This window comes from Schistocerca nitens, chromosome 3 (genome assembly GCF_023898315.1).
Source record: "Schistocerca nitens isolate TAMUIC-IGC-003100 chromosome 3, iqSchNite1.1, whole genome shotgun sequence".
NCBI classification, from domain to species: Eukaryota; Metazoa; Arthropoda; class Insecta; order Orthoptera; family Acrididae; genus Schistocerca; species Schistocerca nitens.
Window position 1 is genome coordinate 371,536,687 of NC_064616.1, and position 13,574 is coordinate 371,550,260.

General features: G+C 39.1%; 1 protein-coding gene across 3 annotated transcripts in view; it reads right to left on the minus strand.

Moving 5' to 3' along the window:
- Positions 1 to 13,574, minus strand: part of LOC126249604 (ELAV-like protein 1) — a 243,324-nt gene that overhangs the window by 51,407 nt on the left and 178,343 nt on the right. For all 3 annotated transcript variants that reach the window (XM_049951268.1, XM_049951267.1, XM_049951269.1), the window contains exon 4: positions 2,116 to 2,269. In XM_049951268.1, the coding sequence (XP_049807225.1) occupies positions 2,116 to 2,269 (154 nt within the window). The remainder of the gene's footprint in view (positions 1 to 2,115; positions 2,270 to 13,574) is intronic.

A 13,574-nucleotide genomic window follows, 5' to 3' on the forward strand; every position in this document is an offset into this window, starting at 1 on the left:
TGTGAAATTAGCTAAAATTGACAGGTGACATAACAGCGAAGTCTGGGACACTGGCTGGTTAAATAATTAATGTTAATTAAATTCTCCTAGAGCCGTGTAACTTAAGATGTCATTTTATTTTGCAGGCTACCAGTTTCAGCATCTCACTAGTCCATCTTCAGGCCCCATACGCGTCTCTCCAAATAAACAAAAATGTCATAGCGCAATAAATCACTGCATGTCATGAATTCAATTGTTTGACTAGTGCTTCATTCGAAGACTTGATACCATTGCTATCAGGTCTTCAAATGAAGCACTCAAATGATTGAATTTGTAACATCCAGGGATTTGTAGCGCTGTATGACATTTCTGTATATTTGGAGACATGCATACCTGGCCTGAAGAGGTCACAGTGAAATGCTGAAACTGGTAGCCCTCAGACTACATCATCTTAAGTTACACAGCTGTTTGAAAATTTTGTTGACATTGACAATTAATAGCAGAGTCATCAACAAAGCAAGCTCTGCTAAGTGTGAGACTCCTAGCTTCTTCTTATGACAGACAAGGAAATACCACTAGGTGCCAACACTGCACATTATACATCACTGTCGTATACCTGTTATAAGCATTTCACTGACCGGACATCATGATGATCACTTTACTGTGAATTTCATTTCTGGAGAACAGTAAGATAACACTAGGCTTTAATGATTGACTGAACACTATCAACATGACAATATCAATTTTCTTTTCAGTCAGTGGCATTCAAATCCTTGTAGTACAGGTGCAGAGCTTGAGTTGTAAAGACTGTTTAGTCTGCAGCACACTGTCATTCTTTTCATTTTCTGTTACATTACCTATGTAAATGATTCAGTAATTTTCTCAAGAGTCCTCGTGTTGTACCATTTCCCGAACAATCACCATGATCCCAAAAACCTGGTGCCATCATTTCTCCGAGTAACAAAGCTTTTTTGTGTATTTTCGTCTTAGTTAACCGGAGTACCTATTACCATGAAAATTATGTTGGTGACAACTCACTGTATTTGTGAACACAAACTAATGGATTTGCTGCCATTAGCTGAACTGGGCAGAGACATGTTAATCTGCTACTTTATGGTAACATGCCACTGTCTTCATTATGTTATTTAGGAAACCAAACAAAATGTACAGTGTTAAGTTACAACAGGGATTTTAACACCAAGGGAGATAGTGAAGTCTTCAGATACTGTACTTATTCATGTGGATGTCTGTTCCACTCTCCAGCCTCTGTCCAGACTTCAGTTTTTCTGCATCAATTGAAATTAATGTTGGCATGGTTGCTTTGGAAAGGACACAGCCAATTCTCTTCCTCCTACCTCCAAATCTAAGCTCGTGCTCAGTCTCTAATGAGCTTGCTGTCAACAGGAATGCTTCACTTTTATGTGGCAAGGGGGGGGGGGGGGCAGAAGGTTAAAAGGGCAGTTCTCCCGTGTGCAATGACACAGCAGTCTCTTTTCCTTTCACTTAATACGTACATGAACACTCTTTGTGAAGGCAAGTTCTGATACATTTACATACATTTCCACTTCAGTTCATGTGGCAGTGTACTGTCCACCCACTACCTATTTTGTCTCATTCCAGTAGCCACAGAAAATATTGTAATGTGTCCAAGCTGTGTCAGTCAAGAAAATTTGTGTTTTAAACTAACAATGTCAAATTTCCAGCCAACTGGTTGCAAATAGAATTTAAAATTCTGTAACTAGTTTTCAACACCAACTAGGGGTGTCTTCTTCAGAAGAAACTGTTACCTTACATATGGTTAAAAAGAAATTTGAGCGACATCGCTCTAGTCATTGTTTTGACTAGAGTGATGCTGCTCAAATTTCCTTTTAACCAGATGTAAGGTAACAGTTTCTTCTGAAGAAGACACCCCTAGTTGGCGTTGAAAACTAGTTAAAGAATTTTAAATTCTATTTGCAACCAGTTGGCTGGAAATTTGACATTGTAATTAATTACAGTTGCTGATCACAGCCAAGTTCAAAACATTAAGTTTACATTAATGTTTTTTTTTTTTTTTATCACAGCTAATACCAGAATTTTCAGCTGAAATGATGACTCTGATAGTTGCAAGACATATTTACATAACTTCCAACTTACCAGTGATATTGTCACAAAGAATTCGTGAAGTAATTATCCTGCCATATGGACTGAACAGATTTTCCAAGTCCTGCTGTGTCATGTTTTTTGGCAGCCCACTGACATACAGGTTTGCTCCTTTGATGGCTTCACTGCTTGGCCGTGCATATGAAACCTGAAACAAATATTGAAACTCGTAAGTGTTTCACTAAGATTTTCTTCTAATAGTGTACTATAGCCATAGACTTTATGAGCCGAGATTGGTTCCGTCAAGGATATTATTTTATCTGCAGAATCTCATTAACAGCATCAACTGGCCAATGAATATTATTGGTACACCAACAGTCACGGATGCCGAATCTAAAGAGGGTAATTTTGAGAATTTCACATAAATTTCCTGTTCATGTTACAGCAGAAGGTGCAGATTTCAACTTAACTATAGTGTGGACAACTACTGATTAGAGCATGTGGTAGGCACAGGGAATCTTGTGAAATTTTCTGAATGTCTTATCCGAAATGTATTTTTGGCAGTTAATCAAAGGACCATCTCATGGCAGCAACATATTAGATTTCCTAGTCATGAACAGGCTTTAACATTTCTGATGAGACAGTGATTAACACGGACTCTGTTCTCAGGAGACCATTACATTCTGAAAATGGTTGTAAATAAGAACATAAATAAAGATAGAAGTATCTTCGTGTTTAACAGGAGTGTCAAGTAACTCATTTCTGATTGCCTCAGGACTCAGCATGAAAAATTAATCTCTGACACTGACAATGTTGAGCATCAATGGGCAACATCAGAGAAGAAGTATTCTGCTCCACGGATGAAGTTCTGGAGTACTGTACAATAGGCTTTACACAGCTATGGGTTGAGCATCATTGTGAGGGAAGACAAGGACTTGCTGTGGTTCAACAGCAGCATTAGAGAGCTGCTACAAAAGCAAAGAAAACTTCCCACAAATTTAAATGTTGCCAAAGCTTGCACTGTAGTTCCTCATTTAAATCACTGCATGAACCCCAGAATGACAGAATAAAACGAAGTGACCATGGGATAGAAGAACTGAAACTGCATAATGGGGAAGGCCACTTGACCTGACAGGATATGAAAACATTTCTAGGCAGAGTATATGAAATAATTTGCTCCTCCTCTAATATCAGTGGTACCATAGGTTACTGGAGATTTCAAGTGTTTCTAATGATTGGAAAAACACTCACATCATTCTCATTTTCAAGCATAATTGTCAAACAGAGAGAGAAAACTATAGGCCCTACAACGTATCTCCATTTTTGAAGAGTTTTAGAGTTTTGGTGCATTTTTAATGCTCACGTATTATGACAACCCAGGTCACTGTATTCATCCACAAGATGTAGAAATCAGTTGTCTAATTTGATGCCATGTTCCTCCTCTCCCGAAAGGTGTTCAATACTTTTCTGCACTGCAGCATATGGAACAAATAGACAAGTTTATGGAATATTGCAGCAGCTTCTTGTGAGAGGTCTTCAGATATGAAAGTAACTGTGGGTGTATAATACATAAATTTTATAGGAGCATTACTTCTTGCAACACCAACAAGACTGTATACCCGCATTATCATGGACAAATACAAACTGATTATGGCATTGCACTCATTAGAATATAGTTGAAATTAACACTTGAATCAACGTTAAGATCTCAGAACTGTAGCTCATAATATCTGTGTATGCAGTTTTATTTTTTAAATAATTTGGAATCTACAGTTTCAAGTTGACTGTTGAAATAATAATAATAATAATAATAATAATAATAAATCCCGTGGAGGCCCAGGAAAAGAATAGGCCTCCGGTATGTTCTACCAGTCTTAAAAGGCGACAAAAAGAACAAACCACTAATAGGGCTAACCCCCCTTTTAGTGTGATTAGTTGGTTCAGGACAGAACTAAAGAAGCCTCGGACAAGCGCCGTCATGGTCGGGGACGATGCTTGAACCCTATGCCCGCCTACAATGGTAACGACACTGCTAGCCAACTGGAAAATGATTCAAATCCAAATAGAGGTGTTTTGCAGGATATGCTTCCTGCAACCACCCTAGAAGGAAAACAAAGACAGAGGATGAGATGGTCAGATGAAGTTAATCGACACCTCATGGTCTGTTATTACCAAGCAACAAATCTAGGAACCAACACAACTGGATACAGATCACAAGTATACACAACATTTATCACCAGATACCCAGAATTAAATTTTTTAACAGAACAACGACTAGCTGATCAGATCCGTGTAATAATCAAAAATAATAGGCTACCCCAGTCAGAATTAGAAAACATCAAACAACAAGTTCAACAAATACTGGAACAAAATAATGTGCAATCAGAAGAAGAAGAAGAAGAAGAAGAAGAAGAAAATACAGTAATGGACTCAAACATCCCAGAGCAAACAAACAAAGAACAACACGCATCAATTGAACAGTCAGAGGAAAACGAAGTGACACACATGTTAGATATAGAAGAAAAATTTCAGCTGACATATATAGAATACAAAGACACAAATACAGACATTAGACCATTCTTGCATAGACCGCCAAATAACCCACAAGTCGAAACAACAATAAAAACTATCAACACAATCATACACAACAAAATAAATGAAAACACAACTATGGAAGAGTTACAACTACTGGTTTATATAGGAGCACTCACTACACTAAATATGCACACTAGGCAGAGATCAGAACCAACCAACACACAGAAGAAACCCACAAAACCAGCATGGCAACACATGCTACAGATCAGAATAGAAAAACTGAGAAAAGACATCGGACAGCTAACACAATTTATAAGAAATGAAATGTCAGAAAAAAGAAAAAAAGAAAAAAAAAAAAAACGAAAAAGGTTAGGTAAAATCTCACAACAAGAAGTGATAGAGCAATTACATGAAAAGAAGCAGAAATTACAAGCATTGGCCAAACGACTTAGAAGATACAAAAAAAAAGTGAAAATAGAAGGAAATAGAAGGAAACAGAAGGAAACAAAACCAAACATTCAACACAAACCAAAAGAAATTTTACCAGACAACAGATAACACACAGATTAAAATAGACAATCCACCAAACATAACAGACATGGAACACTTCTGGAGCAACATATGGTCAAACCCGGCACAACATAACAGGCATGCACGGTGGATACAAGCAGAAACAGATACGTACAAGGTGATACCACAAATGCCTGATGTGATAATTTTGCAACATGAAGTCACCCAAGCAATTAATTCTACTCACAATTGGAAAGCCCCTGGAAATGATAAAATAGCAAATTTCTGGCTAAAGAAATTCACCTCAACACATTCACATCTAACTAAATTATTTAACAGTTATATTGCAGACCCATACACATTCCCTGATACACTTACAAAAGGAATAACTTATCTGAAACCTGAAGATCAAGCAGACACAGCAAACCCAGCTAAATATCGCCCCATAACATGCCTACCAACAATATACAAAATATTAACTTCAGTTATTACACAGAAATTAATGACTCATACGATACAGAACAAAATTATAAATGAAGAACAAAAAGGCTGTTGCAAAGGAGCACGAGGATGTAAAGAGCAACTGATAATAGATGCAGAGGTGACATATCAAGCTAAAACCAAACTTAAGTCGCTGCACTACGCATACATTGATTACCAAAAAGCTTTTGATAGTGTACCCCACTAATGGTTGCTACAAATATTGGAAATATACAAAGTAGATCCTAAATTGATACAGTTCCTAAACATAGCAATGAAAAATTGGAAAACCACACTTAATATCCAAACAAATTCAAATAATATCACATCACAGCCAATACAGATAAAGCGTGGAATATACCAAGGAGACTCATTAAGTCCTTTCTGGTTCTGCCTTGCTCTGAACCCACTATCCAACATGCTAAATAATACAAATTACGGATACAATATTACTGGAACATACCCACACAAAATCACACATCTGCTATACATGGATGATCTAAAACTACTGGCAGCAACAAATCAACAACTGAACCAATTACTAAAGATAACAGAAGTATTCAGCAATGATATAAATATGGCTTTTGGAACATACAAATGTAAGAAAAATAGCATAGTCAAGGGAAAACACACTAAACAAGAAGATTACATATTGGATAACCACAGCGACTGCATAGAAGCGATGGAAAAAACATACCTATAAATATCTAGGATACAGACAAAAAATAGGAATAGATAATACAAATATTAAAGAAGAACTAAAAGAAAAATATAGACAAAGACTAACAAAAATACTGAAAACAGAATTGACAGCAAGAAACAAGACAAAAGCTATAAATACTTATGCTATACCAATATTGACCTACTCATTTGGAGTAGTGAAATGGAGTAACACAGACCTAGAAGCACTCGATACACTTACACGATCACAATGCCACAAATATAGAATAAATCACATACATTCAGCAACTGAAAGATTCACATTAAGCAGAAAGGAAGGAGGAATGGGATTTATCAACATAAACCTACATTATGGACAGGTAGAGAATTTAAGAAAATTCTTTATAGAACGAGCAGAAACTAGCAAAATACACAAAGCAATCACTCATATAAATACATCGGCTACACCACTACAATTTCATAACCACTTCTACAACCCTTTAGATCACATAACATCAACAGATACGAAGGAAGTAAATTGGAAAAATAAAACACTACATGGCAAGCACCCATATCATCTAACACAGCCACACATCGATCAAGACGCATCCAACACATGGCTAAGGAAAGGCAATATATACAGTGGGACTGAAGGATTCATGATTGCAATACAGGATGAAACAATAAACACCAGATATTACAGCAAGCGTATTATTAAAGATCCCAATACCACAAGAGATAAATGCAGACTTTGCGAACAACAAATAGAAACAGTAGATCACATCACAAGCAGATGTACAATACTAGCAAATACATAATACCCCAGAAGACATGACAATGTAGCAAAAATAATACATCAACAGCTTGCCTTACAACATAAACTTATAAAACACGTTCCCACATACAAGTATGCACCACAAAATGTACTGGAGAATGATGAATACAAATTATACTGGAACAGAACCATTATAACAGATAAAACAACACCACATAACAAACCTGACGTCATACTCACCAATAAAAAGAAGAAATTAACACAACTAATCGAAATATCCATACCCAATACAACAAATTTACAAAAGAAAACTGGAGAAAAAAATTGAAAAATACATCCAACTGGCTGAGGAAGTCAAGGACATGTGGCATCAGGATAAAGTTGACATTATACCAATTATACTATCAACTACAGGAGTCATACCACACAATATCCACCAGTACATCAATGCAATACAGCTACATCCTAACTTGTATCAATAATCACGGATTTCTGTAGTTGTATATACATGTTCAATTAGCCGAAAGTTCCTAAATGCAATATAACATATATCGTACAGTTAAAAGGAAGTCACGCTTGATCAAGGTCCTCTTGACTTTCCATTTTTGACCAGACATAACGTCTGGGAAAAGAAAGAAAGAAAGAAAGAAAGAAAGAATAATAATAATACAAAAGAAATTGTCAGTCGTGGAAATTTAAGCATTTTTATGGGTAACATATTTAATAAAATGTGAGTTTGAATTGAGGAACTTGGGATACTTTAATGTGCTGACTATATTCTGACTGTTTCAGGTAAGTTATAAATTTAAATAGAAGATTGTAGTAGGAGAACGATAGCTACAGTCACGAGAGATTTGAATCCGTTTAACTTTATGAGTTATTCTTCTGCTCTGCAATAGTGAAGCTTCTAATAGAAGACTGAGCTATGTTTTGTTAGCAAAGAAGCACTCCATTATATTCTAGTTTTGATTCTCACTGAAACAATCCTCAGGAAATGTACTCCAACCATCAAGGCAGTAGCTTAGAAAACCCTCATTTGACCAGTACATTAACATTGTTTATCATTATGGGACCTGCACCCGATAGGTTTTATAGAGGAAATACAGACGATCCAATGAAGAGTGGCGCGTTTCATTACAGAATCAAAGCGCGGAACCATCACCAAGATGTGCAGCCAACTTCAATGGCAGACGCTGCAAGAAAGTTGTTCTGCATCACAGTGTGGCCCAATGTTGAAAGTTCTGAGAGCATACGTTCCTACAAGAGTTAACCAATATAGTGCTTTCTGCCAGGAAAGACCATGTCCACTTTCCAAATTGCCTTTATTTATTTTTGTTAATGCTTTCTTATTTGACAGCCAAGTAATTTTGTTACTTACGACTACCTTTTTTCATTCTCTGTTCCTGTGGGATCTAAGCCCCCACACATTAGTAGATACACAGAGTTTTTCCTAGCCATTTACAGTTACTTCAACATAATTTATACATTTTCGAATGGACATTATCTTGCTGTTTGTGAAGAATATTGTGGGCAGTTTCTGAATGGCGGATCACCCAACTCACAGGAGTACTAGTATATTAAAGAAATAGTTTCCAGTATCACTACAGTCATTAAAATGTCGTCTTACAGCAAGGGACATATGCTTACAAGTATCCCACAAATCTAAGTATGGGAAATATGAGATCAGCATGTCTACTATCTATTCATAATTAGCTGCTCGTCGCCTGTTAACACTATATGAATTGTTCACTTTAGACTAACGATTCACTGATTGTGCGACAAAAATCCACATAACACTGAATAAATACTTTCTCCTCTGTACATACAGGGCTTGGACAAAAATATGGGAAACAAAAGCAACACATTATCATGCGTAACAGGGTTTATGGAACATGTTGGAATACAAAACAGTTTCCAGTGGTCTCGGAATTAATGAATACAGGTGCTGCATGGTTTTCAAGGGAATCTCGTACCATTCTTACTACAAAATAGTGTTGAGCTCAAGTAAAGATGGACATGAATGGCGGTAACAGTCCCTTCTCTCCAAAGTCTACCAAACTCACTCAATAATATTAAGATCCGGTGACTGCAGTGGGCAGGAGAGATGTGACTATTCACATCATGCTCACAAAAGAAGTCCTGGTCAATGCAAGTTGTGTGAACACGGACCCTGTCGTTTTTTAACACATCATCATCATTTGAGATGAAACGTTAGACCGAGGGATAGACCTGATCAGCCAAAATGGTCACATGATCCATGACGGCAATGCATCAAACACAAAAAGCCCCCCCCCCTCCCCTACTCCCCCATGTTTAACTCTTCAGACAAACTCTGCCAGATGTTAGCAACAATGTGCGAGAAGACTCATCTGACCAAGTGACTTTCTTCCACTGCTCCACACCACGTTTTCCTGTTACAGGCACTTGCATCACTAACGAGTGGGTATGGAATTCCAGCTCGCCCTGCAAGTCCCTGCCCACGGAGATCCACGCGACTTTCAGTTCTGCAGTGACTTTTGCAACTTTCATCCCCTTACTGTTCGTCACAATCCTCTTCAACAAATGTCTGTCGTGATCACTAAATGCAAACTTTCGTGTGTATTTTGACTTAGCCAATTACTTTTTTCTGCTTTCCCTGTATGTGGTACGAGTCTTCAATACGCTCCTCTTGCAACGCTAAACATTTCAGCTCCGTTGGTTACAGAAGCACCTAACATATGAGCATCAACAATTTGCCCACATTCAAATTCACTTAGCACCGACATAATGCACTCAGCTACCTAGAACACTGTTCTGACCTAACACTTGAAATGCATTCAGGACACTGCACACATGCCATTCGTGGTCAAATACAACAGCGCAACCTGCAACTTTGGCTAACATCTGCACTGCACTGATGTTCAAGCATGCGTTTCTCACTCTGTTTATATCTTTTTGTCCTACTCCTGTATGTGGTGCAGTGGCACCTCCCTTACTTAGCTTTGTTATTGCTGATCTCTCATCCAGGGCAAAGTCCCGTGGAAAAGAACGAAGGCGAATACTGTGTATAAGAAATGTAAAGGAACAGATCCGCATAATTACATGCCAATATTAGTAACATCATTTTTTTTTGCAGGATTCTTTAACACATTCTGAATTTGAATATAATAAATATCCTTCAGACAGAAAAGAATACGTCTCTAACTCAGCACTGACTTAGGAAGCATCACTCTAGCAAAACTCTGCTTGCCATTTTCTGATACCTACAAACAGTGGTTGAAGGGCAACAGGGAGATTCCATAATCCTGCATTTCCGGGAAGCGTTTGATGCAGTGCCCCAATGCAGACCTTTAGCGAAGGTACGAGCATACGGAACAGGTTACCAGATATGAGAGGTGTTTGAAGGTTTCTTAAGTAATAGAACCCAGTATGTTGTCCTCAATGGCGAGTGTTCGTCAGAAACGAGGGTATCGTCAGGAGCACCCAAGGGAAGTGTGAATGGACAGCTCAATGTGTACGTACATAAAGCATCTGATAGTCAGGGTGAACAGCGATTTACGGCTGTTTGCTAATGAGGCTGTAGTGTCGTCCTGTAGTGACTTTAGTGGGAGGCAAGATGACAGAATCTCTACTGAGCGAGGTGGCGCAGTGGTTAGCACACTGGACTCTCATTTGGGAGGACGACGGTTCAATCCTGTGTCCAGCCATCCTCATTTAGGTTCTCCGTGATTTCCCTAAATCACCTCAGGCAAATACCGAGAGGGTTCCTTTGAAAAAGCACAGCCGACTTAATTCCCCGTACTTCCCCAATCCGATGAGACCGATGACCTCACAGTTTGGTATCCTCTCCCCACATTAACCCAACCCAACAGAATTTCTAGATGGCGTGGTGAATAGTTTGCGTATAAATATTTCAGATAATGCGGATGAGTAGGAAAAAAATTCTGTAACGATCCAGTACAGCATTATTGACGTGCTGCTTAACACAGTCCCATCGATAAAATGTCTAGGCGGAACGTTGCAGAGCGATATGAAATGGAATGAGCACGTCAGGTTGAGAGTAGGGAAAGCGAATGTTCGACTTAGTTTTGTGGGGAGAATTTTGGAAATGTCTAGCTCATCTATAAAGGGGGCTGCCTATGGAACACCCGAGCGACCTCTTCTTGAATACTGCTCGAGTACTTTGATTTCCAATCAGGTCGGATTAAAGAAATGCAACGAAGCACTTCAGATGCGTACTGCTAGATTTGTTACCGGGCAGGTTCGATCAGCAATGCAAGTATTACAGAGATGCTTCGGTTACTCAAACGGGAATCCGTAGAGCAAGAAGACGAACTTTTCGCCACGCACTATTGGGGAAATATAAAAAGCCGTCATTTGCGGCAGACTGCAATCTGATGCTACTGCCGCCAACATATATTTCGCCTAAGGACCGCGATTATCAAATGACAGATTAGGGCTCCTACCAAGGCTTGTAAAAAGTCCTTTTCCCTCACTATTTGAGGATGGAACATGAAAGGAAATGACTAGTAGTGGTGCACGGTATCCTCCGCCATGTACCGTACGGTGGCTTGCGGAATGTGTATGTGTAGATGCATATCTGGCCTGAGTGTCATAGCAGTAAACATGTTTAGAGAAAACTGATGATACTACGCATACATTAAGAGTTTTAGTATTATGCAACGTAAATCACCAACTAGTTTACTGATTATCTACTTTGATTACGCGAAATAACGTGCTATTGTTGAAGCGGCAGCCTATCATAGCCCGTAACGCAACAAAGCATTCCTACTGGTTAGAAAACATCGCACATCTTTCCTGTTTATCGGAAGGGTAGTTGACAGATGATTAGATTACATGAATACTAGTTCCATGGATCATGAATACGATATTTCGTAATGATGTGGAGCGAGTCAAATAATGTACATCCACACGACTGATTTGAGTGTAGCATGAAACACTGGAGTAAGTTCTATGCTTGTGTATTAGACTGACGGGACGAAAGTAATGGGGGTGCCTCCTAATATTGTGTCGGACCTGTTTTTGCCCGGCAGCAACTCGACATAGCATGGAATCAGAATGTCGACAGAAGTCCCCTAGAGAAATATTTAGCCACGTTGCCTCTGTAGCCGTCCATAGCTGCGAAAGTGTTCTCAGCGCAGTATTTGGTGGACTAACTGATCTTTCGATAATGTCCCATATAAGTGTTCGATGGGTGGCCAATCATTCGTTGTAATTCTGCAGACTGTTCTTCAAACCAATCGCGAACAATTGTGCCCAGTGCCGTGGCACATTGTCAACCCTGAATATTCCATTGCTGTTTGGGAGCTGGAGTCCATAAATGACTGCAAATGGTCTTCAAGTAGCTGAACATAACGTTTTCCAGTCGATGATCGGTTCAGTTAGATCAGAGGGCCCAGTCCAGTCTCTGTAAACACGGCTCTCATTATTATGGAACCATCACCAGCTTGCATAGTGACTTGTTTAGATCTTGGCTACATGGCTTCGTGGGGTCTGCGCCACATTCGAACCCTACAATTAGTTCTTAGCAACTTAAATCGCGACTCATCTGACGAGGTTACGGTTTTCCAGTGGTCTAGGGTCTAACCGATACGGTCACGAAGCCAGAAGCGGCGCTGCAGGCGATGTCGTGGTTTCAGCAAAGGCGCTCGCGTCGGTCGTCTACTTCCAAAGCCTATTAACGCCAAATTCCACCAACTATCCTCACGGATACGCTCGTCGTATGTCCCACACTGATTTCTCTGGTTATTTCACACAGTGTTGCGTATCTGTTAGTACTGGCAAGCCTACGCTAACGTCGCTGCTGTGTCGTTAAGTGAACTGTGTTTTCTCTGGTGAGAGGTAATGCCTGAAATTTGGTATTCTCGTCACACCTTTTGACACTTTGGGTTTCGCAATATTGAATTTCCGAGATGGAATGTCCCATGCGTCTAGCTCCATCTACCATTTCACGTTCAAAGTTTTTTTAATTCCCGTTGTGCGCCCATAACTACGTCGGAAACCCTTTCACATGAATCAGCTGAGTACAAACGACAGCTCCGCCAATGTATTACCAGTTTATACCTTGTGTAGGCGATACTAAAGCCATCTATGTATGTGCATATCGCTATACCATGACTTTTGTCGCCTCAGTGTATCATTTTTGAAAACTAAACTTTTTCTTACGAATTAATATTTCCTCAAGCCGACATCGTCCCTGAGATCCAGAAGGCAGTATTTGACGACACCCAGCTTAAAGTCTTCATTGACTTGGGGAAGGCGTTTGATATAGTTCTGCACTATTTGTTTATTAATAAACAATCGAACCACATAACTGATTCAGTACTTAATAAGATAGAAGAATCTTCATCAGATATGACTAGCCATGTTGGGACGGAATCGTCTGACATGAAAAATTTCGTGAGTACGGGAAGAACCGTTACATGGCCGTTAGTGTTGACGGCTAGTCAAAGTCTGATCATCACTAGTAAAAAAGTTACGTAATGTTTGTTTGCAGTCCTGGTACACACTGAAATCTCCACGCAAAACTAACAAAGCGAAACACCTAGGAGCC